Source organism: Lissotriton vulgaris, chromosome 12 (genome assembly GCF_964263255.1).
Source record: "Lissotriton vulgaris chromosome 12, aLisVul1.2, whole genome shotgun sequence".
NCBI classification, from domain to species: domain Eukaryota; kingdom Metazoa; phylum Chordata; class Amphibia; order Caudata; family Salamandridae; genus Lissotriton; species Lissotriton vulgaris.
In genome coordinates this window covers 767,475,871-767,500,287 of record NC_141700.1, presented here as the reverse complement: position 1 = coordinate 767,500,287, position 24,417 = coordinate 767,475,871, and the positions used below count along the sequence as shown (strand labels likewise).

At 48.4% G+C, this 24,417-nt stretch overlaps 1 protein-coding gene across 1 annotated transcript in view; it reads left to right on the top strand.

Annotated features, from left to right (window-relative positions):
• The window catches only part of ACAP1 (ArfGAP with coiled-coil, ankyrin repeat and PH domains 1), a 268,661-nt gene extending 247,387 nt beyond the window's left edge, over positions 1 to 21,274 (top strand). The window contains exons 21-23 of the mRNA XM_086946090.1: positions 13,855 to 13,965; positions 14,479 to 14,528; positions 15,902 to 21,274. Coding sequence (XP_086802216.1) covers positions 13,855 to 13,965; positions 14,479 to 14,528; positions 15,902 to 16,008 — 268 coding nt within the window. The 3' untranslated portion in view covers positions 16,009 to 21,274. The remainder of the gene's footprint in view (positions 1 to 13,854; positions 13,966 to 14,478; positions 14,529 to 15,901) is intronic.
• Positions 21,275 to 24,417: the final 3,143 nt, after the last annotated feature.

Sequence of the window (24,417 nt, the reverse complement as noted above, 5' to 3'; positions counted from 1 at the left end):
GTGAGTCCAAAGGAGAGCCGTGGTGTGGCTGAAGGAGACGTGATTGCTGGAAGTGAAGATAGGGTCGAGAGTATGACCTGCTATGTGGGTGGGGGAAGTGACCAGTTGTTTAAGTCCGAGGTTGGCGAGGTTGTCCAAGAGGGTGGTGGTGTTGTGGTCGTTGTTCTTTTCAAGGTGAAAGTTGAGGTCTCCCAGAAGGATGTAATCTTTGGAGGGGAGCGCGTGTGGAGTGATGAAGTCCGTGATGTCTTCACTGAATTTTGCGCGGGGTCCAGGTGGTCTGTAGAGGAGGGTGCCTCTGAGAGTGGTCTTGGGGTCGATGTGGATCTGGAAGTGAAGGTGTTCAGAGTTGGCGAGATTAACGTCAGAGCTGGTTGAGATGTGGATTGATTTTTTATGGACGATAGCGATTCCTCCTCCTGTGTGGCCGGTACGGTCCTTGCGTGTGATCTTATAGTCTTCAGGGATGGCAATGGTGATGTCTGGGGCGGAGGAAGCGTTCATCCATGTTTCAGTTAGGAAGGCGACGTCTGGAGAGGTGGTGTCTAGTAGATTCCATAGGTCAATGGCGTGCCTGTGGACCGATCGGGTGTTGAGCAGGATGCATTGTAGGTGGTTGGGGTCGGGAATCTGAGGTGTGATCGTAGCGGAGTTGTAGACGGTGCCGATGAATTTGCAGGAGTAGCAAGAGAAAGGTCCATGGGTGTGTCCAGGAGCGGCTTGGACGCAGTTGGGGGCACGACCGGGGTTAAGGGCTAGGAGGGTGGTGGCATCGTAGGTAATGCGGGAGGGCTGGGCAATGTGAGGACCAGGGGGTTTGGCGCTGGGCGCGGACCAGGCGCGGACGGGCGTAGACGGGCTTACCTTTGGCGCACCTTCGGCGCGGATTGGGCGCGAACGCTGCGCGTAAACGCTGCGCGCGGGAAGAACTGTCATATATGGATAGGGGAGGGGCGAGGGCGGCTCAGCTGGGAGGCGGGGCGGGCACACGAGGACGACCACAACAAACAAAATGGAGGCGGAGGGGGGAGCACAGCGGAGCGCTAGCGGCAAACGCGCTAATAAACTTTTAAACAGCACAATTAAATACACAAAGCGCTAGTTAAGCAAAGTGGTAAACCAGCACACAGCAGACGAAAAGAAATGGCAATTTTCAGATCAATGCAGCGCTACGATACCAGATGTCTGCAAGGGACACTAGGAGCGACCACTCAGCCCGTGAGAGAGGAGCGAGTCACGGCGCCTGCAGGGAAAGGAGCGCTATTTCTGGTCAGTGGGAGGGCGGCTCAGCTGGGAGGCGGGGCGGGCACACGAGGACGACCACAACAAACAAAATGGAGGCGGAGGGGGGAGCACAGCGGAGCGCTAGTGGCAAACGCGCTAATAAACTTTTAAACAGCACAATTAAATACACAAAGCGCTAGTTAAGCAAAGCGGTAAACCAGCACACAGCAGACGAAAAGAAATGGCAATTTTCAGATCAATGCAGCGCTACGATACCAGATGTCTGCAAGGGACACTGGGAGCGACCACTCAGCCCGTGAGAGAGGAGCGAGTCCGGCGCCTGCAGGGAAAGGAGCGCTATTTCTGGTCAGTGGGAGGGCGGCTCAGCTGGGAGGCGGGGCGGGCACACGAGGACGACCACAACAAACAAAATGGAGGCAGAGGGGGGAGCACAGCGGAGCGCAAGCGGCAAACGCGCTAATAAACTTTTAAACAGCACAATTAAATACACAAAGTGCTAGTTAAGCAAAGCGGTAAACCAGCACACAGCAGACGAAAATAAATGGCAATTTTCAGATCAATGCAGCGCTACGATACCAGATGTCTGCAAGGGACACTGGGAGCGACCATGAGAATGATAGGGATGGGGATGAGGGCAACATACCACCGGACACAGACCACTGGGATGATTACGATAAAGATCCAGATCATAATAATGACCCTTATCTATATCCCTCCAGACAGTCACCACCCGATGACCATATTGGCTTCACACAGCTTATTAACAGAGCTGCTCAGTACCATGGGGTGGAACTACATACTGATCCCCTAGAGGAGGATTTCTTAGAAGAAACATTTGCTCCTTCCCAAAAATCCACTAATACTTTACCCATGCTCAAAGGCATGATAAAACACGCCAACGAGGTATTCCAAGACCCTGTTAGAGCTAGAATACTTACGCCACGGGTGGATAAAAAATATTAAGCCGCTCCTACAGACCCAGTTTATATCAGAGGCCAGGTACCCTTAGACTCTCTCGTCATTTCTAACGCACGCAAGCGAGCTAATTTGCAAACTACAGGCGACATCCCTCCTCCTGACAAGGAGTCAAAATGTATAGACCCCTCAGGCAAGAGAATCGCTTCACAAGCTGCTAATCATTGGCGTATTGCCAATACTCAAGCTCTTTTAGCGCGCTATGATAGAACTCACTATTGACGAGCTGGAAAAACTAATGCAGCATTACAGAGAACATTACAAAACAAAAGCTCACAACCTTATTCATGTGGGTAAGCTCCTCACAAACACTTCTATAAAATGCGTCCTCGATGCAGCTGATACAGCATCTCCTGCTATTAACACCAGCGTCTTACTACGCCGGCACGCTTGGCTTCGAATCTCCGGATTCATGCAAGAAGTACAATTATCGGGGGGAGGAGCTACGCGGGCATCCAAGATGGTCGCGTGAGCAGAGAGCTCCCGAGACCCGCGCCGTCCTTCCTTATCTATCCTTCACTTATCCTGGTCATTTTGACGGGCTTTTGCAGCGCGATCTTCACTGATGCTAACGATCCTTTTTTGGTCAAAAACGGACCCTGGGGACCATTTTTCTGACATCTGCAACTTTCTGGCCTGCCCGCGGGCGCGACCGGGGACTCGGCTACCCACTGTGGCCGACCTGTAATTGAACAACAACGGCTGACTGGCATCTGGCCCACCGGAGGTGTACTGCTTTCACTTTCGGTTTCCATCTCTTTGTTCTTGTCTCCTCCTACTCCGCCTTCGCCTGCTGCCCTCACAGCCCATACTTTCCTCCGAAGGACTGGCACGGAGGTCGCGAGACTCCCATTTCACTGGCAAGCCGGAGTTTCGGGGCTTATCCTCCTTCTCGTTGCTTCTCCTGGCTATCCGGCCGACATTGAACGTGAGATGGCGACGAAAGCGGAGGCCGAAAAACGCCAGAAGGCTGCGACCCAGGGGGGATCGATCCAGCCTAATATGATCGAACGCTACACCCAGCCGAGAGGCTCCCCCGGGGCCACAAGCGTTGGTGCTGAAGGACTTCAAACGGACATGCCATCATCGTCGGAAGTATCGCTCCAAGATCTTTTGGCTGCCATCACTGGACTTAAGGCCGATATGAGTCAGCAATTCGAAGCCGTTGTGTCCAAAATAGACACGGTGGCGGTGGATGTAACTCTTATTCGGGCCGATTTAGCCAAAACGAACGAGCGGGTGAAGGCTCTGGATCTTAAAGCGTCGAGTCTGGTGACGGACATGGCTGAGACGCAATCTGAGATTGGCAATCTGCGTGCCTCGCACGATCTGCTGCTCAAGCGGATGGAGGACTATGACAACAGGGCCAGGCGGAATAACATACGCCTGGTCGGAGTGCCGGAATGTGATGGTGCTGTATCGACCGACCTGTTGGTCGAGGAACTTATTGTCGCTCAACTGGCTCCGGCTGGACTCAGTAAGTTCTTTGCCGTGGAGTGCGCCTATCGTTTTCCAGGAGGACAAGTGAAGCCAGGAAACCCACCGAGGCCTATCATTGCGAGGCTTTTTCACTACCGGGACAGAGACGCTATCCTCCAGGCCGCCCGTAAGCACGGTCCTCTGAAATATGACAATAACTCTGTCTCCATATATCCCGACTTCACTCCCCAAGTGCAGCGGCAAAGATCAGGGTTCCTTGGAGTGAAGCGTCGCTTGAGAGATCGGGGACTGAAATACGCCATGCTGTTTCCGGCCCGGCTACGGATCGAATTTCGAGAACGTGCCTACTTTTTTGATCAGCCTGAACGTGCTGCCGACTGGTTGGACTCGTTGCCGGCAGATGACTCTGGAAGCGGAGGCCCTGGTGGTGCGGAAGGCGGTGCAACGGCCCAGGAGTAATTGGGGCCCCTGAGGTTCTGGTTGAGACTATGCAACGTACTGTGTAAATTGACTTTGTGCTTTATGTTACAGCCCGTGGCGGTGCGGGAACGGGTGATTTCTCCCTTCCTCCTCGGGGGGTTCTTTGTGTAGATAATATGGGGCGACAGGCACACTGCAGTTGGGGGTGGCTTTTTAGTCAGCAGGGGTGCAGGGAGGGGGGTGTTGTGACGGGTTTCGGTTTTGGGGTTGGGTTCCGGGGACTGGGTTGTGTTTTGTTTAGTTTGTTCTGTCTTGGTTTTCATGGTATTTTACATTCTGCAATGACTTTGAACTGTGGGTTCTGCTGGTGGGTGGGGGTGGAAGGTCTTTGCCACAATGGGGGGGGGGGTGAAATGCGGGTTCTTTCTCGGAACGTAAACGGTTTGGGTGATAGGATCAAGCGGGGCATTGTACTGCAATTCTTGAGGCGCCACACCCCAGATGTTGAATTTCTTCAGGAGACCCACTTGATTGGAAATGCTTGCAAGGCCTTAGATCGCCGGGGTTATCGCCTGGTTGCACATGCTGGCTTCACTTCAGGCTCTCGGGGTGTGGGTATTATGGTAAAGTCTTCCCTTGCTCTTGCTATTGACGAGGTTATCCTTGATGACCGTGGGCGGTATGCTGCTGTTTCTGGGAGGTGGGAGGGTAAACAGATCGTGTTTGTTGTTGTCTATGTCCCCCCGGGACTGCAGGCTACCACTTATGCTGATGTTGGCAGGACTCTCCTTGGGCTTCCGGACGGATTGTTGATCCTGGGAGGGGACTTTAATTCTGTAATGTCCGGTGAATGTGATCGACTTCCCCCTAGGGTATTGTTGCAGTCCCAGATGTGGCTTAGTGAGATGGCTGATACTTTTGGCTTGGTAGATGTCTGGCGCTCACTGCACCCCACGCTCCAGCAATACACCTTTCACTCTGGTGCGCATGGTAGCCTCTCCCGTATCGATTATTTTCTTATGTTGGCCTCCACTTTGTCCACTGTTCGAGAGATACGACATCTCCCCCGGGGTATCTCGGACCACTCCCCCTTGCTGATTACGATTTCTGTGGGCGGTCTACTTGGCAACAGGGTCCCCCCGATTCCTCCCTGGCATTTCCGGAACCCCCGGCTCCGCTCAGATTTGGTTAAGGCAATGGATTGCTACTTTGCTGAGAATGTGGGCTCGGTCACTTCCCCTACTGTTCTTTGGGAGGCCTTCAAGACGGTTATTAGGGGCTCCGCCCTATCATTCATTGCCACAGAGCGTAGGGTCAAGAGAGAGGCTGTTGTGGCCCTTGAAACCGAAATTACTGCGCTTGAGAGTGAGCTGGGTGGGAATGACACGCCTGCACTGCTGCACACTTTGGAACTGAAGCAGGCGGATTATAAAGCCTGTGTCACGGATGCTGCTAAATTGATGCGGGCGAATCAATTAGGCCGACTGTATGATGTGGGTGACAAGGCTAGCAAGCTCCTTGCGTGGCTGGATAAGACTGAATGTGCGAGTCGTGTTGTTCCTGCCATTGTTCGTGAATCTGGTGAGAGTGTCTCTGATCCGGGTGAAATTGTTGATTGCTTTGTGGATCACTTCCGAAAGGTTTACACGCCTGTTAGCGATCGAGATGAGGCCGATTCCAGGCTACTGCTACGTGACATCGCCCTGCCCACTGTGTCGGATGAGGACTGCCTTGCCCTGGAGGCCCCTTTTACTGTCGACGAGATTGCCCTTGCAATCCGATCCCTTCGCTCGGGAAAGGCGATGGGCCCTAATGGACTCCCCATTGAGCTTTACAAACTTTGTCCCGACAAGATGGCCGCCCACCTGCGTCAAATGTTTCTCGAGGCGGTTGAGGCTGGATGCCTCCCCCTTGAGCAGCGCCTCGCTACCATAGTCGTCATTTATAAGGACGGCAAACCTCGTGACCGTTGCGCCTCGTACCGCCCCATTTCCCTCCTTAACGCGGAACCCAAAATCCTTGCTAAGGTACTGGCCAATCGGTTGCTTAAGGTGATTTGCGACCTGATCCACCCGGATCAATCCGGTTTCATCCCCCATAGGAACACTGCCCTCAATCTGCGTAGACTCCACAGCGTTCTCGCGAGAGCTTCGGTCCTCGCCGAGCCGGCAGTGATCGCTTCCCTGGACGACACAATGGCATTTGACACTATCGAATGGCCCTACCTATGGGCGACCCTCGCTAAATTTGGCTTTGGCCCTATTCTCATCGCATGGGTCAAGCTTCTTTACGAACGGCCACTTGCTCAGGTCGCGGTGAATGGTAGATGCTCGGACCCCTTCCCCTTAGGCCGTGGCACACGTCAGGGCTGTCCGCTCTCCCCGCTCCTATTCGCATTGGCGCTCGAACCCCTTGCCGCATGGCTCCGGTGGGAACCCTCTATCAAAGGGATCCGATGGTCCCCAGACCTCGAGGATCGAGTCTCCTTATACGCGGATGATATCCTCCTTTATCTTACTTCCCCTCAGAAGTCGCTCAACGTTCTCTTCGACGTTCTCACGTCCTTCGGTAAGAACTCGGGACTTGTCATCAACTGGAACAAGTCCTGTGTCTACGTCATAGCTGGTTCGCTGCCGCCTCTCCCCCGCAGGTTTCCCATTCTGGTAGCGGCCGACGGCTTTAAGTATTTGGGGATCTATGTATCCACGACCTCATCGGTCCGCTACGAGCGGAATTTGTATGCTCCGCTCCGTAGACTGAAGCAAGACGTTCGAGGTTGGCGCGATTTGCCTCTATCTCCATTGGGCCGGGCGGCACTCTTTAAAATGATGTCGCTCCCCCGATTTCTTTACGCCCTACAAAATTTCTTCGACCCTGTTCCAGCTCGCTATTTCCGTGAAGTCGAGAGTTTACAGCGACAACTTATTTGGGATGGCCGGGCCCGCATTGCCCTATCCAAGCTCACGCTCTCCTGGTATGATGGGGGTATTGCGTTGCCGGATATTAGACGGTACTACTGGGCCTCACACCTGAGCGCCATCAACCATGCGACCTATGCCCCGGAGCCCGCTCCCGCCTTTGCCTTGGATAAACTATTGTTGCCTGGTGGCAATTTTAATAGGGCTCTGTATTCAAAGGCACCCTTTCGACTCCTTACGGTCCCGACGAAATGTGCGGTGCGGGCATGGAGGGACGCTACCGTGGCCACGGGCTGGGGTGGTAGGCTGACACGTAAGACGCCACTGTATGATTCGGAGCGGTTGGGCAACCTGTGGAAGACGAAAGGGTTTGAGAAATGGGATATGATTGGGATCAGCACGGTGGAGGACCTGTGGGCACGGGGCGCGGTTAAGTCCTTTGAGTCCTTGAAATTGGAATACCGGCTCGATGATAGAGAACACTTCCGGTACATGCAGGTGAGGCACGCCTTGTCTTCCGTCTTTCCACCTGGTACCGATATTCCGCAGTCCTCCCCCCTGGAAGATCGAGTTCTAGACGGCCATGTCCCAGATAGTACCATCTCCTTAATCTACAAAAAGCTTATTAACAACAGAGCTGACCAGCTTGAGAAGCTCCGGGATGGCTGATGGACTCGAATTGGATGACGAGGACTGGCAGTCAGCTGTTTCCTCCCCTAAGGAAGTGGCTATTCCGGCACGGCTTCGCTTTGTCCAGTTGAAGATCCTCCACCGTGTATATCTGACTGGGGTGCGTCTGGTACGAATGGGTCTGGTTTCGGATGGAAGATGCAGGCGTGGATGTGGGATGGATGGTACCTTTCTTCATGTTCTGTGGGAATGCCCGATGATTGCAGCGTACTGGTCCAGGGTGCATGATGTTATGGGTCGTGTCACGGGGATCCCACTACTTCCCGAAGCACGTCGTTGTCTGTTGAATGTGTGGGAACCGTCTGATTGCAATGCTGCCCAGACACTTTGGGTTACCCTGGGCAACATGGTCGCGAAGAGGGATATCGCGCAGCTCTGGGGCTCCCCTAGATTACCATTCTTAAGTGCCTGGAAAGAGAACATGGACTGGTCCATGTTCCGAGAGAAGACTGTGTATGAGGCCCGAGGACGTCCAGGGAAGTGGTCCAGAGTTTGGGCTCAGTGGAATACTTATCGCGGAGATATCTGTTCTCCTCCGCTTGATTGTGAGGTCCCTTTCCCCTCCTCGCAATGATTTACGTTCCTCTTCTAATTCCACTACGCTTTCTGTTTTCCCGCACGTGTCCCCCCCCCTTGCCAGCATCCTTTTTCCCACATCACTTTTCCCTCCCCCACCTCCAGCAACCCTTGCCACTATGATACCATGTGTTTGTGTTATGGTGTTCTTTCGACAAAATCACAAAATTAAACCTTTTTTATCCTACTTGTATGATACTATGCTTTCACCGACAATGTGGACTTGACAGATTGCATTAGCAACGTACTGCCTCAGAATCTATTTTCATTCAGCCTGTTTATGTCATAGCGGCCGGCCCTGTGGGGTTGTAGGCAGACGCGGTGTATTGTGCATTCATAAATAAAGGTTTTAAAAAAAAAAAAAAAAGAAGTACAATTATCAATACTTAATCAGCCTTTTGATCAGGAACACCTAATTGGGCCAACAGTTGATTCTTGATTAGAAGAAAAAAAAAGACACTGAGACTGCCAAGTCTATGGGGGCCTTGCAACTACCTTCTAATGGGGGCTCAGTTTGTCGCTCCTTTTACAAGGGTGGCTCAAAAATAACTGCGTCAGAAAATGCCTCCTCCTCTTACAAAAGTCCCAATCAATCTTCCTCCTCCAGAGGACATTTTCGGGGAGGTTGCAGAGAAAATAACAATAGGAGAAGAGCCAGAGGTAACTCCACCCGCACTTCCTTTGCCACCAAAGAGTGACTTCCCTCCACTACCCCCGATCATTCCACTCCTGTCGGGGGACGTCTCTCACAGTTCCTACCTGTCTGGAATTCCATCACAACAGACAAGTGGGTAAGACAAATTATCCAGTATGGTTATTGCCTGGAACTTACCTCCACTCCCCCAAATATTCCTCCCAAACTTCGTGAAATGTCCTCAGAACATCTCACCCTCCTAAAAATTCAGAGGTTCTCCCCCCTGTTACAAAAACATGCAATAGAACCGGTCCCCTTGACTCATCAGGGCACAAGGTTTACTCTCTCGATTTTCTAATTCCAAAAGAGGACGGTTCTCTCAGGCCAATATTAGACCTCAGACAGCTGAACCTCTACAGTCAGTCAGACCATTTCCACATTCACGCTCCAACAGGTGCTCCCATTGCTTCAGCAAGGCAACTTTCTTTCCACTTTGAATTTAAAGGACGCCTACTTCCACATTCCCATTCACCCCGCTCACAGGAAATATCTCGGGTTCATGGTGGACGGTCAACACTACCAATTCAAAGTCCTCCCGTGCAGGGTAACAACAGCACCCAGAGTCTTCACCAAGTGTCTAGCAGTAGTTGCAGCTCACTTAAGAAGACAACACATTCACGTATTTCCTTATGTGGATGATTGTCTCATAAAGGCTAACTCACAACACAGCTGTGTTCAGCACACCCACAAGACAGTTGCTTCACCACTTGCGATACACTGTAAACCACACCAAGTCCCACCTCCAACCGTCCAACACTCAAATATATATATATAGGAGCTGCAATAGACACTTGCAAAGCTCTAGCATACCCCAACCCAATCAGGATACGCAACATACAAGCTCTAATATCACAATTTCAACTTCAACACTCATTACTAGTTCGAGTGTTCATGCAATTAATCAGGATGGTAGCCTCTTGCTTTCTAATCGTCCCTTATGCAAAACTCCAAATGCGTCCCATACAGGAATGCTTAGTATGTCAGTGGAACCAGGCTCAAGGTCTGTTAACCGATCTGGTGTTGGTAGACGGCCTACACACCGCTCTCTGCAATAGTGAAACACACGAAACCTTTCCAAAGGGCGGCTGTTCCTCGACCCGGTTCCACAGATAGTGCTCACAGCAGACGCATCGCTCACCGGCTGGGGAGCTCATCTTCAAAATCATACCATTCATGTCATGTGAACTCTACAACGAAAACAGTTCCACATAAACCACCTGGAACAACTGGCAATTTTTCTAGCATTAAAAGCCTTTCAAGTCCATCTACTCCGCAAAGCTGTCCTAGTCCATTCGGACAACATGACAGCAATGTACTATATACAAAAACAGGGAGGGACACACTCCTTACAGCTCTTGTGACTATCTCAAAGCATATGGATATGGGCCATACCTCAAAAGATATATCTCCATGCGGAACACCTTCCAGGAGTAGACCGCCACATTGCGGATCTGCTCAGTTGTCAACAACAACAGCTCCACGAATTGGAATTACATCCTCAAGTTCTTTTTCCGTTCTTTCACATGTGGTGCTACCCAGAAATAGATCTGTTTACCACACACCAGAACCCAAAATGCCCAAACTTCGCGTCCAGGTATCCACACCCATTGTCCAAAGGCAATGAGCTATGGATGATCTGGTCAGTCACATTTGCTTACGCTTTTCCGCCTCTTCAGCTGATTCCATTAGTAGTTCGGAAGCTCCAACAGCATTTCCCCACAATGATCCTGGTTGCTCCCACATGGGCTTCGTTCACAACCCTGTTGGAATTATCTGTAGTGCCTCATCAAAAACTACACTTCTCACCCAAGCTTCACTCAGAACCATGGAGAGATAAGGCATCCAGATCCCAGTCAAATCAACCTTGCGACCAGGCACCTGAAAACATAGTTTGCCTACCTCAATCTCCCGCCATTAACGTCATTAAAGAGGCCAGACGTCCCACCACCAGAGCATGCTACGCAGCAAAGTGGAAACGATTTGTAATTTACTGTACAAATAATCAAATCAATCCACTGGGTACTTCCATTCAAAACATCATTTGCTATCTCTTACACCTACAATGATGTAACTTAGCATACACATCCATACGATTGCATCTCGCTGCAATAGCCGCTTATCTACAAAACAACCAACACTTGTCTTTGTTGAGAGTGCCCACTATCAAAACACTTATGGAAGAACTCAAAAGAATCATTTTCCCTAGAGTTCCACCCTCTCCAGTTTGGAACCTTAACAGTGTCCTTACAAGACGTATGGGCCCACCGTTTGAGCCTCTGTACAAATGTTAACTACAGTTCCTCACTTGGAAGGTAGCCTTCCTTATAGCCATCACATCTCTTAGAGTTGGTGAGCTCCAGGCACTAACCATACAAGAACCATTTTTACAAATTCATCACAGCAAAGTGGTTCTTAGGACTAATCCACATTTTTTACCTAAAGTTGTTTCTGCACTTCCACCTCAGTCTGTTGAACTACCAGTGTCTTTCCCTCAACCAGACTCAGCGGGAGTGCTCTTCACACACTAGATGCCAAAAGAGCAATACTTTATTACATTGAAAGAACTACATCTTTTAGGAAAACCAAACAACTGTTGCTTTTTCACCACTGCATAAAGGCAATCCCATTTCAAAAACTGGTATTGCACAATGGACAGTTAAATGCATCCAAATATGCTACCTTAAAGGTAAATGCACATTAACTATTCCCCCTAGAGCGCATTCCCCACGCAAACTAGAGGCTTCTATGGCATTCTTAGGGAAAATACCCTTAGATGACATCTGCAAGGCTGCAACTTGGTGTACACCTTACACATTCACAACACACTACTTTGTAAATGTGCATGCAAAACAACAAGCTAGTGTGGGCCAGGGTGTATTAAGTACAATTTTTCAAACTACTGCAACAGATAGAGGTTAGCCACCGCTATGGAAATAACTAATGTGTAGTCTATACTAAAGCATATGATCTACAGCTCATATGCTTTGAACGGAAAATTGTACTTGCCCAGTATGCATCTGCTCTTGGCATGTAGAGCTGTAGATTCATATGCGCCCACCCACCTTCCCGGGTACCTTTATCTGCTGCAGTATTATCTTACTTAGAAACAACACACATGGACAGCTCTTTCTATTCTTACTAACTCCATCATCACCCTTTATGGCGAAAGCAGTCTGGGGATGGAGTCGATGCCCATGCGCACCTTCACCGTAAGGAGGAGTCACCTACCTCGTGACTACAAACACTTCTTCAAAGAAAAACAAAGTGCAAACATCCAAGCCCAACACCAGATGGCGATCTATGCTAAAGCATATGAATCTACAGCTATAAATGCCAAGAACAGATGTATACTGGGTAAGTAGCATTTTCCTTTCTGAACGTTAACACCATCGATGCTAGTGTTATTTTCCTCCTGTGCTGATCTTTGATAATTCCCATTGTTCATGACGAGCTCAGCTCGTCATGAGTGTATGGAGGTGTACATCATGACGAGCTGAGCTCGTCATGAGCGTCGAAGGAGTTATTCATTTCTCAAATCACAAACATTCTGCAAACTTTTCTGAACCAGTGAAGCCACAGAATTCTACTGAATTTCATGATGTGGAACAGATTTGCGACACCCACAGTGAATCTGTTCCACGCATGAAATTCTTCAGTTTTCAATGTTTCATCAGAATGCAGTGCTCATCTTTCTTCCTTTCTTTTTCTCCCTGTCCTTCTTCCCATCCTCTCTTTACTTTCTCCCTTCTAAAGCTTATTCCGTCACCCCACTCTCCTCTAGCCCTCCCACATATTATATACAAGTATTGCTTGCTATTGATGCACGTACGATAATCAATGTTTATCTCTCTGTATGCGTACAAGCTGGACAGTTACGTCACTGTATGTTCTGTTATTGCTTAATTTTGAGCAATAAAATAATTGACACAGAATTTAGCGCCTAATGAACGGCTAAATACAAGGCTGCAATGTAAAAGCGAGTGACCATCCAACTCTCAGATATAAATATAATTGTCTATTAAATGGTTCAACATGCCTCCAAATTACCAGGCTTATTTTTGTTTTGTGTCTGCCTGGAAGAAAACACCCTGGATATAGAAACAGCTCGTGGAGAGAGGGTGCGGAAGCCATCTTGGATTTGATACCAAATGATTGTAGCTTCAGGCCCTCTTAACTTAGCCTTTGTCTGTAATCTCCATCTTGGAAAGTTCAGACCCTTTCACAATCAGAGAAGTGCTGTCCTTGCATTTCTCTATGCCCAGACGAGATAAGTGACACACCGCTTGAAGTGACACACCGGTTGCACAATATAATTTTTAGCAAATAACAGATTTCGCAATATTACTCATCGCCTTGCTTATGTCGCAGTTTTGAATGGAAATATACCAGGCCATGACAGCTCGCATTTTGATTGACTGACCCCAATACTGCCCATTCAGATCACATGGTTAGCTACAGTATGTATGCATCAGATGTATCAGACCTTACAAGGAGATTTCTAGTTACAGTTCTGTGCCCATTGGCTGTGGGAATCATGGTGGACTGTGCTACGTATAATACTTCTATTGTCATGTGTCATATGGGTGGTCCTGTGGTTTGAGTCTATAAAGTATACCAAACACAATAAATCTTTGGACATTCAGGCTTCTATGCTGACTGTCTCCGTGTCACACGTATTTGCTGTTTTATTTGTTGCAATAAATCTACCAACTTCTGAGCTGACAAAGAGCTGTGGTCGTGTTATCTTTCTATCATTAATGATTCCTTATTTTTCAGAGATTCGCTTCCACATTTTGGTGGAGAACTTGTTAGATGTGACAGGAACAGCCATCTAGTGCAGGAGTTGCAGCTCAGTGGAGTCCTGTGTTTACCGCGTCTCTCAATTTCTCTCCACAGGCTAGCGTGCCTCTTCCTGAAACGGGGTGCTAACCTAAACGCCAGGGACGTGGATGGGAAGGACCCATTGTCTATCGCCATTGAGAATGCCAATGCTGACATCGTGACGCTGTGAGTTTGGATGGTGCTGGTGGGGAAAAGAGAGCATAAAACTGGGGGTGGCAAAGCAGTATGGTGCAACAATGCAACACCCTAATGGAAAATCATGTCCATAATATCTGACTTGTGAAGACTGAGAAGGCAGAGGTGTAGAGATATACAATGGGGGGTATTAAGGTTTGTGGTTTAGTCTTTGAACCTATTAGGTCTATAAGGTAAGTTGTCTCTGGAAGAAGGAAACCGGGTCAGCCACTTTACCAATCTGTCAAAGTTGGGGTGTGGTCGCGTAGCAAGAGGCTAAGCCATAGAATTAAGGGGCATATCCAAAAACGACAGTAATGTTTGGTTTTGGGGATGATGGAGATAAGTGCTTGATGCAGGTACATTTGTGTTAATCATGGCAGCAGAATTACTGGTTAGTGATGTAGGCTGGGTATGATTGGATAGCTACTATTTTGACACTTTAAAGAATATTTGACATTCATGTCTATGTTGTTAGCATTGAACTCTATTCTTCTCCCACAGGCTGCGGCTGGCGAAGATGAGGGAAGCGGACGTTGAGCTCGGACAGTCAGGTTGGTGTTCTGATTACATGTACCAGTTGTGCATGCTGGTGGGTGAGGTGCATTGAAGTGAATAGCGATGCACCTGTAGATCAGAAGAGGTGTACAAACGAGGTCCAGGCCAGCCCCAAGGACACACACTGCGGTGACGCAAGAAGGCCTTGGCCACGTTTGATATGTAGGTAACACACAGTAAATGAATACATGAAATAACATTTCAAGTTCTGAACTTTGATTGTGTGAGGACATAACTGTCCTCACACCACAAAGTGACTTTCTTAAGATAAACCTATTGTGAGTGGGCCTCCCTGACCAATCATGGCCATTGTCAAGCCATGGTCTTAACTCGGTGGATAAACCAGGCCAAATGTACCTGCTGCCCTGCCTCAAGCTTGGGGTACACATCAAGGTTGCTTCTGATGGAAATATGTGATAGTTATTTGCCTCCCTCGTCTTTGCTTGGGCGGTCAGCCGCAAGAGCATGGCCTCCATGGACACCTCCATGTTGATAACCCTCAACCAGAAGTTGAGAGCCAGCCTGCAAGAAAACCCAATCAGCTGTGAAGCCTCAAAGAACAGGAGCAAGAAATGCACATTAGACTAACTAAAAAACCTCCCAGGATCAAAGCTCCCAAGAAGGGTAAGGCACAAAGTGAGGCTGAGGGTTGCAAGACCCTTCCGTCACCATTCTTCTAAATACTGAACTGCGCAAAAGGGTTTTGAAAATGGTGGCCAATTATCATTATAGAAATAAACTAATACATGAGTCCGGTGTAGTTCGTTAAGATATGGCTCACTGAGTCCTGCACCAGAAGCATCGTACCACCTTTGCATCCGCAATGTAATAATTAACTCTGTAAGGTAAATGGAAAGAAAAACAAGGTCTGGTGTTAGAGAAGGACCGGAAGAGAGGATGGGGCAACTGAAACAAGGGCTATGGTCCCCTAACCATACCACACACCCACTTCTTTCTCGCCTCTGTCCAGTCATCAGACTTATCTCTTCCTCCTGTGCCATGTCATTTTTGTTGTTGCATAACCAGCATTAGTGGGCCCAAATCACTAAGCCCACACGATCTCATCCTTTAAGTGATTTCAAAATTCCTGTGTCTATTAAAATCCCTTGAAGGTATCTTTACCCCATCATACTCTTTGCCCAAACCCTCAAGGGTATACTTGGTCGCTCACTATCAATTCTCATGGTGTGCGTGCATCACTGCAGGCCCAGCTAGAGTAAGGTGCAGCAGTCCAGGATTATGGGGTAGGCTCAGGTACATCAGTGTGTATGTCCCAGTACTGGAATAGCATGAGGTGCTTCAGGGTAGGAGTCTGGTGCAGTGATGCAAACTTTCATTATGTTTCTCCACTTTGTTTTCCTCCTCTTAGGAGATGAGACCTACCTTGATATCTTCAGAGACTTCTCCATGATGGCTTCAGACAATCCAGAGAAATTGAACCGCCGGAGCTATGACCTCAAACTCTCTACCCTGTAAAGAGGGGAAACATGAATGACTTGCAGACCCTGAGCAGGGGCACCGCGTCTGCTGGAGACCCATCCTCTGCCGCTCCTTGGAGCCCTCAGGAGACCCATCCTCTGGCGCTCCTTGGAGCCCTCAGGAGACCCATCCTCTGCTGCTCCTTGGAGCCCTCAGGAGACGCATCCTCTGCCGCTCCTCTGGAGACCCATCCTCTGCTGCTCCTTGGAGCCCTCCGGAGACCAATCCTCTGCCGCGCCTTGGAACCCTCCTCGTGTCTAAGAACCAATGTGGAGCGATCCCAGAGAGGCTTTATGAGGTTTCTTGGGCATTCGTGGGCCGTGAGTGGGATCCGTGTTGAAGAGGAGTGGCTGGTCGTCCCTCTATTGACATTTCGTGAGTGGATTTGGACCACAAGTGCAGAATCTGAAGATCCAAAAAATTTATCTCTAAGCTCCACCCACTTTCCCTAGAGTTCTGTAGCTGGACTAAGCCCCACAACCTTGTTCCCTTCCATGTGCATTGGTATTTGCTATGTTTTTTTATTAAGACATTTTTCTATTTATCTGAGGTTGGGCAACGCACTCTTCCATATGTTGCAAATCACTTAACATGGTATATTGAAGGCCTTTGGGTGGCTGTGTCTTACCTGCAAAGCACAACAGTCTTACACCTGCACAGGTGTGCTAGATGCAGTCTTACCTGTACCACAGGTGTACCAGAGGACGTCTTGCATGCAGCGCTGTAACAGAAGGCTTCTTACCAGCAAAAGTGTACAAGAGAGCTTTCTACCTGTATAGGTGTCGCAGAGTGTATCTTACTGCTCGGTGTATCCGAGGACTTCCTACCTGCACAGGTGTATGAAAAGGCTCTGTATTTGCACAGGTGTGCCGAAGGCCATCTTTCCTGCACAAGTGTGCCAGAGGGCTTTTTGGTTGCAGAGGTGTATCAGAGGGCCCCTTGCTAGCACACGTAAAGTGCTTCCTAACATCACAGGTGTATTACAAGGCTTCATACATTCACAGGTGTGACAGATGACATCTTACCTGCATAGCTTTAGAAGCAGACTTCTTACTTACACAGGTGTACCAGAGGACTTTTATCCTACACAGGTGTACCAGAGGACTTTTATACTACACAGGTGTACCAGAGGACTTTTATCCTACACAGGTGTACCAGAGGAATTTTATCCTACACAGGTGTACCAGAGGACTTTTATCCTACACAGGTGCAGTGTACAGGTTTTCCAGAGCGCTTAAGACCTACAGAGATGTACCAAAATGCTAAGCACCTGTACAGGTGTACTTGAAGACGTTTGTGCTGCATGGGTGTCCATTAGTGCGTCTTTAGTCAGAGGAAATGCTGCCTGCACGGATGTATCAGGAGGCATCTTACCTCTGGAAGTGCATGAGAGGTTGTCTTACCTGCACAGGTGTACCATTAGATACTTACCTGTGCACACGTTCACAAGTGTTACATAGGTTCATTGTTTACCTGCCCAGGTCTCCAAAACTGCTGCTGGCTGTACAGAGTATGCAGGCTCTTTGCTCCCTGTACCTGTGCACCATTGGGCGCTTACCTGTGTGTATCTGCGAGCGGGCTTCCATACTTACACCACTGCGCTAGAGGGATGCTTACCTGTCCATGTATATTAAATGACGTGGAATACCAAGGAGATCCTTTCCTGAAATGGGACGTCGGAAAGAAGGAAGTTGTCTTCATTGGGCATGTAAGGTGTGTGAGTTTGTGTCCAGAGGCCATCGTCTTGATGTAAGTTGTAGCAAAATGACCTTTGTCTGTATAGATGTAAGAAGACAGATCTTCACTCCAACCCTACACTTGAAGGGGTCATGCTGGTGGGTATCTACTAGACTGCTTGTACCTTCAGTGCAGTACAATAGGTATACCAGAACATACCGCAGGGTTACTCACCTTCCAAGGCATAGTGATGTTGTTAACTCTTCCAAAGAGGTTCTTACCTGTATATGGTGTCCTGGGAAGGTTTCCCCTTTGCACTCGTTGTATTCAGGTACTCTCGTGTGTCTTGGGTATTCAGAGGATTCTTACTTGCATAAGGAGTACATCTAGGCATTCTCACCAGCATGTGGTATGCATGAAGATTGTAACTGCAAAGGTGTACTGTGGATTGTTTCCTGCATTGGTGTAGTACTAGGTTCTTACCTGCATGGAGTGAACTGTGGGGGATCCCTACGAGCGTACAGTATACAGGGGATTCTTAGCTGCATAGGTTTACTGCCTGCTGACGTCCTCTTTTAACTTCTGAGCTATGTTTAGTCTGCACAATACTGAGGTCACCATGATGGTGATTGGCACTATCCGCCTATAGTTTAACAGGTTCTGCGGTGGGGATTGGCACTGTCCACCCATAGTTTAACCCCTTTGATGCGCCTGTCGGCCAATGGCCGTTGCGAGCACTACCTATGTAGTGCTGCGCATGGCTGTTGGCCGACTCTGTCCCGCCCACTCAATAAAACCGCCGCACCGCAGCGGAATTGCCGCCGAGGTTAACATCTCTGCCTCTGTTTGGTGTAGGTTTCTCGAGAACTGTTAACATCAATATCTGAAACATCTAAGACCTCACTGCTCAGAAGCATGGCTGTGCAGCTAAACCCTCCTTCAGGCTGCTGCTTCTGGCAAGGTGCTGCTTCAAGGCAGTCCCATCACTTGTACAGCATAGGGCTTGGGCTGTATGCCGCAAAAATGTACTACTGACCTCTTGTGGTGAGAAAAAGGCCATTTATGGAAACACCAGTGCGTCACAAGAATATTACCAAAACCCCAGGCAGGAATGCCTTACAAAACTAAAACCTCGCTATACAGGAAATGCACCTACAGCTTCTTCTCCGTCCCACCCCTGAATACATCCTCCAACACTTCCCCCTCTGCTTGACCATCATTTCCTGCACAGCTCTTCACGTTATAAACTTAGCAAAAGCAACTTTGCTTTTTCTCACTAAACACCTTTAACTTCCTGTATTTGCAAGATAAAACGTCCCCTTTTTATAAGTTTTTTTCTCCCCACCCCCAACAATATAAACTGCTTGAAAAACCTCTCCTTGAATGCCAACCAGAAAACCTACCCGAGACTTTCTGCCCAACCCCCTGCAGCCTCCCATTTCTGACCTCAACCTGTCAACCACCATTTCACACCCAGAACATCACCGACCACCTCTCTCACCTGCAGCAGATAGACATCCATACCCATTGGGGACGAGTGCACGTCATCACCGCTAAATAACTGTGCCACTCCAAAACTAAGATCCGGGTGAACCACTCTTTCTGTCCTCCTCTCCCGGCAAAGTTTTCCTAATTGCCTATTCAATTGCCTCCTTGCCTTATCAATGGCCGCTGGCATATGCGCCCCTCTCCCTCTCCATCTGCGGGGTGGTACTAGCTCTGTCCACAGAATGTGGTACCCAGCCCAGCTGCTCCTTATCGCTTCTGCATCTGCGTTCAGGGCTTTCAAAACCTCCAAACCTTTCCTCTGAACCAAATCTTTGTCTCTTAAGTGAATCACCAGCAGATGTGGGCAATCCCCTGAACCCTTCAACCAATTCAAACGAGGTGGCAACGCTGACCATAACATTCCCACTTTTCCTGACCACGAAACCTTAATGCCATGTGTAGCCAAACCCAGATGCCCCCCAAAACCCCTCTTCCTCACTTGTCGTTCTGCCCATTTTACAAACAAATGGCCCACCATCCAGAAGCTCATCTTCACACTTTCCCGCTCAGGCTCCGTACCTTGAAAGAAAACAACAATTACATAGGTTCCTGGGCCTTAACACTCAGCGCTGTGCACATATGTCTTGTAACAATCTGATGACCATCACCCGAAAACGCCTAATCCGCTCTGTAGCCCAGCCCGTTCTGCCTGCCTCTGTTGCGGCCCCGATTCTGAAGGAGTGTGTCCCATAGTCCTCTGCTGGAAACCCCACATGCTGCAGAGCTGTACGCAATGCGTGCAAAAACTGGAAAGCAGACACTGGTCGCATGTCCTCAAGCTGGCAAACTAAGCCCTGCACCTCGGCGTGGTTAAGACCACAGTCACTGTACAGCTCCATTCGCCCTCTGATCTGTCTTGGACTGATGAATGCTCACCTGTACACCCCGTTGGTAACGCTGCTGCACCTCCGACCAACATAAGCCTGAAACCCCCTTCTGGCCCAGATGGTAGCCCAAATAAAGCCGTATTTATCATCTCACGCTTAATAACAGAGCCAGATGTCAGTCTACTGGAGTGCCCTGCCTATCACTGCTTTCTGCTGCCTGACTGGCAGCAGCAGAAAGCTTGACCCCCCCCTCCCTCCTTCCTGTCGCTCGTCTTGGGGCTTTGAAAAATAAAATGGTAATTTGTTACCATTTTATTTTTCTATAGAGCGGGGCATTTTCTTGGTGGGGCAATGCTCCTCCGCCTCAACTGAGGCGCCGCCCCTGGCTCCTCATCTGCACTGCTTGGATGGAGTCCAGTGGTGAGCTCCCTTCCTGCACTGAGGTAGCTGAAGATGCGGTATAGGAGGCGGAGGGGGGTGGGGGGGGGGTACTCTGTCCAAACTCCTCACCTGCACGGCTGTATGTGGAGGAGTGATAGTGCAGTGAGGGATTACAAAGGGACCAGACGTTCCTGCCTGCACCGGGTTGTCTGAGGGATATGGGGGTCCAAAGGTACACAGGGACCAGGGTCCTCACCTGCACAGCTGTATCTGGAGGACTAATATGGGGATCACCGACACTAGGGGGCCTGCGCTCACTGCCTGCACTGGGGTATCAGAAGGGGTAATATAGGGATCCCCAGTAGAGCGGACCTGGGCTACTCACATGCTCCACTATATGTGTTGGAAAGGTATACAGGGAACTCAGGGCAGAATAATCAAAGCTCCTTGCTTGTACCCCTGTCTCTGGATGAGTGATGGAGGGGAGACCCGGAAACCTCACGAGCTGTACTTGAAGGTTTCTTACCTGCAGGAGAGATGTCTGGGGGAAAGAGGGTGGGGAGGGGAGAGAAGTACAAAACCCCCTCTCCTGCACCCCTGTTTCAGGAACTATGTACCTACACTCCACTCCTGCATGTGCGTGTTGACCGCCCGCTTCTCCGCACTTAGAATTATTTTATAAGAACTTTATATTAAGTTATTTGTAAAGAATATTTTTAAACTTCAAAAATACTTATATTTCTATTGGCAGATGAATTGTTGATACATTCACGAAACCAGACTTGCTGTACAGAGGTGGTGAATGTGTACAATAAAGAAATGGAAATTTATTTGGCCAATTCATTCTTTCAGTGGTTAACTAACTGCATCTATGGGAGTGCTGAAATGCACAATATGGCAAAGGATGGTGCTTTAGGGAGGTGTCACGTGGGTGGGGCATTGTCGGAGTTAATGTTACCATTTCTATAGCATACGCCACTAACTTAGTTCCCTCTTGAAAATCAACACTGTTACTCAGGGCCGTGGTGCTTATTGTATCCACCGTGTAAATGTGATAGGTAAGTCTGCCCTGCCAAGAATCAAAACCAGTTAAGCCAGAGTAGATGATAGCAAAATATATGCTTCTTAGAGCTTTTTTCCATATCATTTTGTAACCCCCTGACCCTTTCTAGACTCCATCCTGTGGTGTGATGATCCCAAACAGTGTTTACAATTTTAGGAGAAACTCCTTGTGAATCCATTAAAAGTACATTGGAGACCCTACATGCAAAGTCTGCAGACACAACCAGGTCACATAAGCACTCCAGGGAAGTGTGACATAATGAATCTACTTTCTCATCAACAAAAACACAACTAACAGAATTGCATAGCAGGGAAATTATAAACAGGAGCAAGATGATGACGAATAAGATGTTCGAGGCATGTGGGCTGCTGAATTCATATCTTGTGCATAGATCGCCGCCTAGTGTCGGGTCCGGATGATTGCACCTTGTTGTCCTGGAAGAGTCTTTGAAGTATCACGAGATAGGTGACTCCTCCCCTGGACTACAGTGCGCATGGGCATCTTCTCCATCCTCAGATTGTTTTTTTCCGCCATTGGGTTTGGATGTTAATTCCTCTACTCCAACTTCGGAACCGAAACTAACTTCATTAACCCTTTCGATGCTCATGACGAGCTCAGCTCGTCATGAGGCACGGTTGAGCTGTGCTTATGACGAGCTGAGCTCGTCATGAAACTATAGTATTCAAACTAGTTCAGCACAGGAGGGGAAAAGTTACAGCAGCCAAGGTGTTAAAAGGCCAAAAGGCCTTCGACTTCCGATGAGTGTCTCAGGCTTCTGATACAGGGAGTATCCAGGACTCCGTGAAGGGCCAAGTTTTCAACTTTTTCCAGAAGGTCTGCTCTGAGCTAGCAAGATGAAGGCTCAGAGACAGTTTGTTCTACTCCGCGGGGCCAATAAATGAGACAGAACACCCTCCAGCCCTTGCTCTGTCAGTTCTTGGGACTAAAGCAAGAGATTTTTTTTTTTTTAGCAGAACTCACCTTCCTTGCCAGACGGTACATGTGAATTCTGTTGGCCAGATATGGAGGGCCTCTCTGGTGAAAGGCTCTATAGATCAGAACCAGCGCCTTGAAGACAATGTGTTTCTTCACGGGGAGCCAGTGTAGCGAATAAAGGTAAGGAGACACCCCAGTTCTCAAAAGCAGATTGAGGAGAAGTCTAGCTGCCGCATTCTGGACCACCTGAAGAGTCTGAATAACAAAAGAAAAATGAAATATAAAAAGCAGAAAAAATAGATGAGAACAAAATGAAATCAAACACAACTACTTAAAACCGAGCCAAAGCGTGCCACTGATTTCACAGCGGTATTTCCTGACCAGTGAACTTATAGGATGTGCTATTCAGTAGCCGCTTCTCCTTCCTCCACACGGTTTGTCTTCTTATATCTGGATTGTACTACCTTAGAGTTGCTGTCCTCAGTAATGCTCTTGTTGACTTTCTTTACACGTACACAAACACCTGGAATTCACACATCTCCCATTTTTACCCCATAATCGCCTAGCTTGCTATCATTCACCAATCAATCCTTTCCTTGTTCCACCATGTGCTAGAATCGACTTTTACAGTCGGCGTCAACATTTTCTGTATAGCTTGACCGAACCGGATATCTCTGCTCTTCTCCATCCTTCCCAATTTACTCTGACTTTATCACCTACATCCATTTCCGACTCTTTGACTCAATTAACTTTACCCATGACAACCTCATGCTACTGAAGTCCCTCTGTGCAATATGCAGACAAGTCATCACTTCGACAATAGCCAAGTACTTTACCAGCTCTATCAACAGCTGCCAATAGCAGTAGAGCTCTGTTAAGAAACATCAAGCAATTCACCAACCCTGGGTCTGACTCTCCTATCCCACACTCTACGGACAAGTGCAATGCCACCAACCACTTCTTCAGCGAGAAGATACATACGATGCAACAGCACATTGACAACACCAAACCGGTTTCTCCTCTGACACCAATTCCTCGGTGCTGCATCCCTCAATGGTCTTCCTTCAGACTTCTGCTTTTAAAAACCTCAGGGGCCACCAACTCTCTCCAGCCTGCAGCCTATGGAGATGATGTCCTACCTTCATCCAAAGTCTTGTCCAGAGATGCACACTTATCCCTACTCACCATTATAAAAGCCTACCTCACTCAGGGCATCTTCCCTGAAGCTCATGAGACAAGCCAGGCACTCCAACTTCTGATGGAGCCCACAATAGACTCTGATGACTTCATCTTCTCATCCACCCTTCAAAAGAAAATCATCTAAAAACCAGTCTATATGCAACCTGAAGATCACATTAACCTCAACTATCTCCTGCATGACTCTCCGGCTTTAGTTCTCGCTCCAGCATGGAGGCAGCTGCTTTACAAATCTTGGAAGACATGCTCCTGAGCACAGATAAAGATAAACGCTGCCTCCTGATGGTCCAGTTTTGAATAAAATAAAACAATTGGTTCTGTCAGGGTATTGTTCCATTACTTAGAATACAACAGTAGCAACAGCTTACTTATCAAACATTCCAATGATTTGAGAAAAAAGGAAAAAGAATTCATAACACACACAAAAATAGTATTCAATAATATATTCAGAAATATATATCACATATTCATGGCTGTCGCAATTTACAAATTCAATTGCAATAGGGAATACGTGACTGTGGTGAAAAGGTGACATGTGGTGATTGGTGACATTGACTGTGCACCATATACAAGATAAATAAATGTGCATTCAGGAGAGGGGAGAAAAATGTTTTCAGTTTGTCCTTTTTATTTTAGCACATGTGCTCCAGGATCCATTGGTAAGTTTAAAATGTGATCATGAGCATTATGCAGACATATGTTGTGCATTGACGTTTCGACCCTGTTGGTTGCGCAAAAAGTAAACTGCTTCAAGGTGGGTCTTCCTCAGGACAGGAG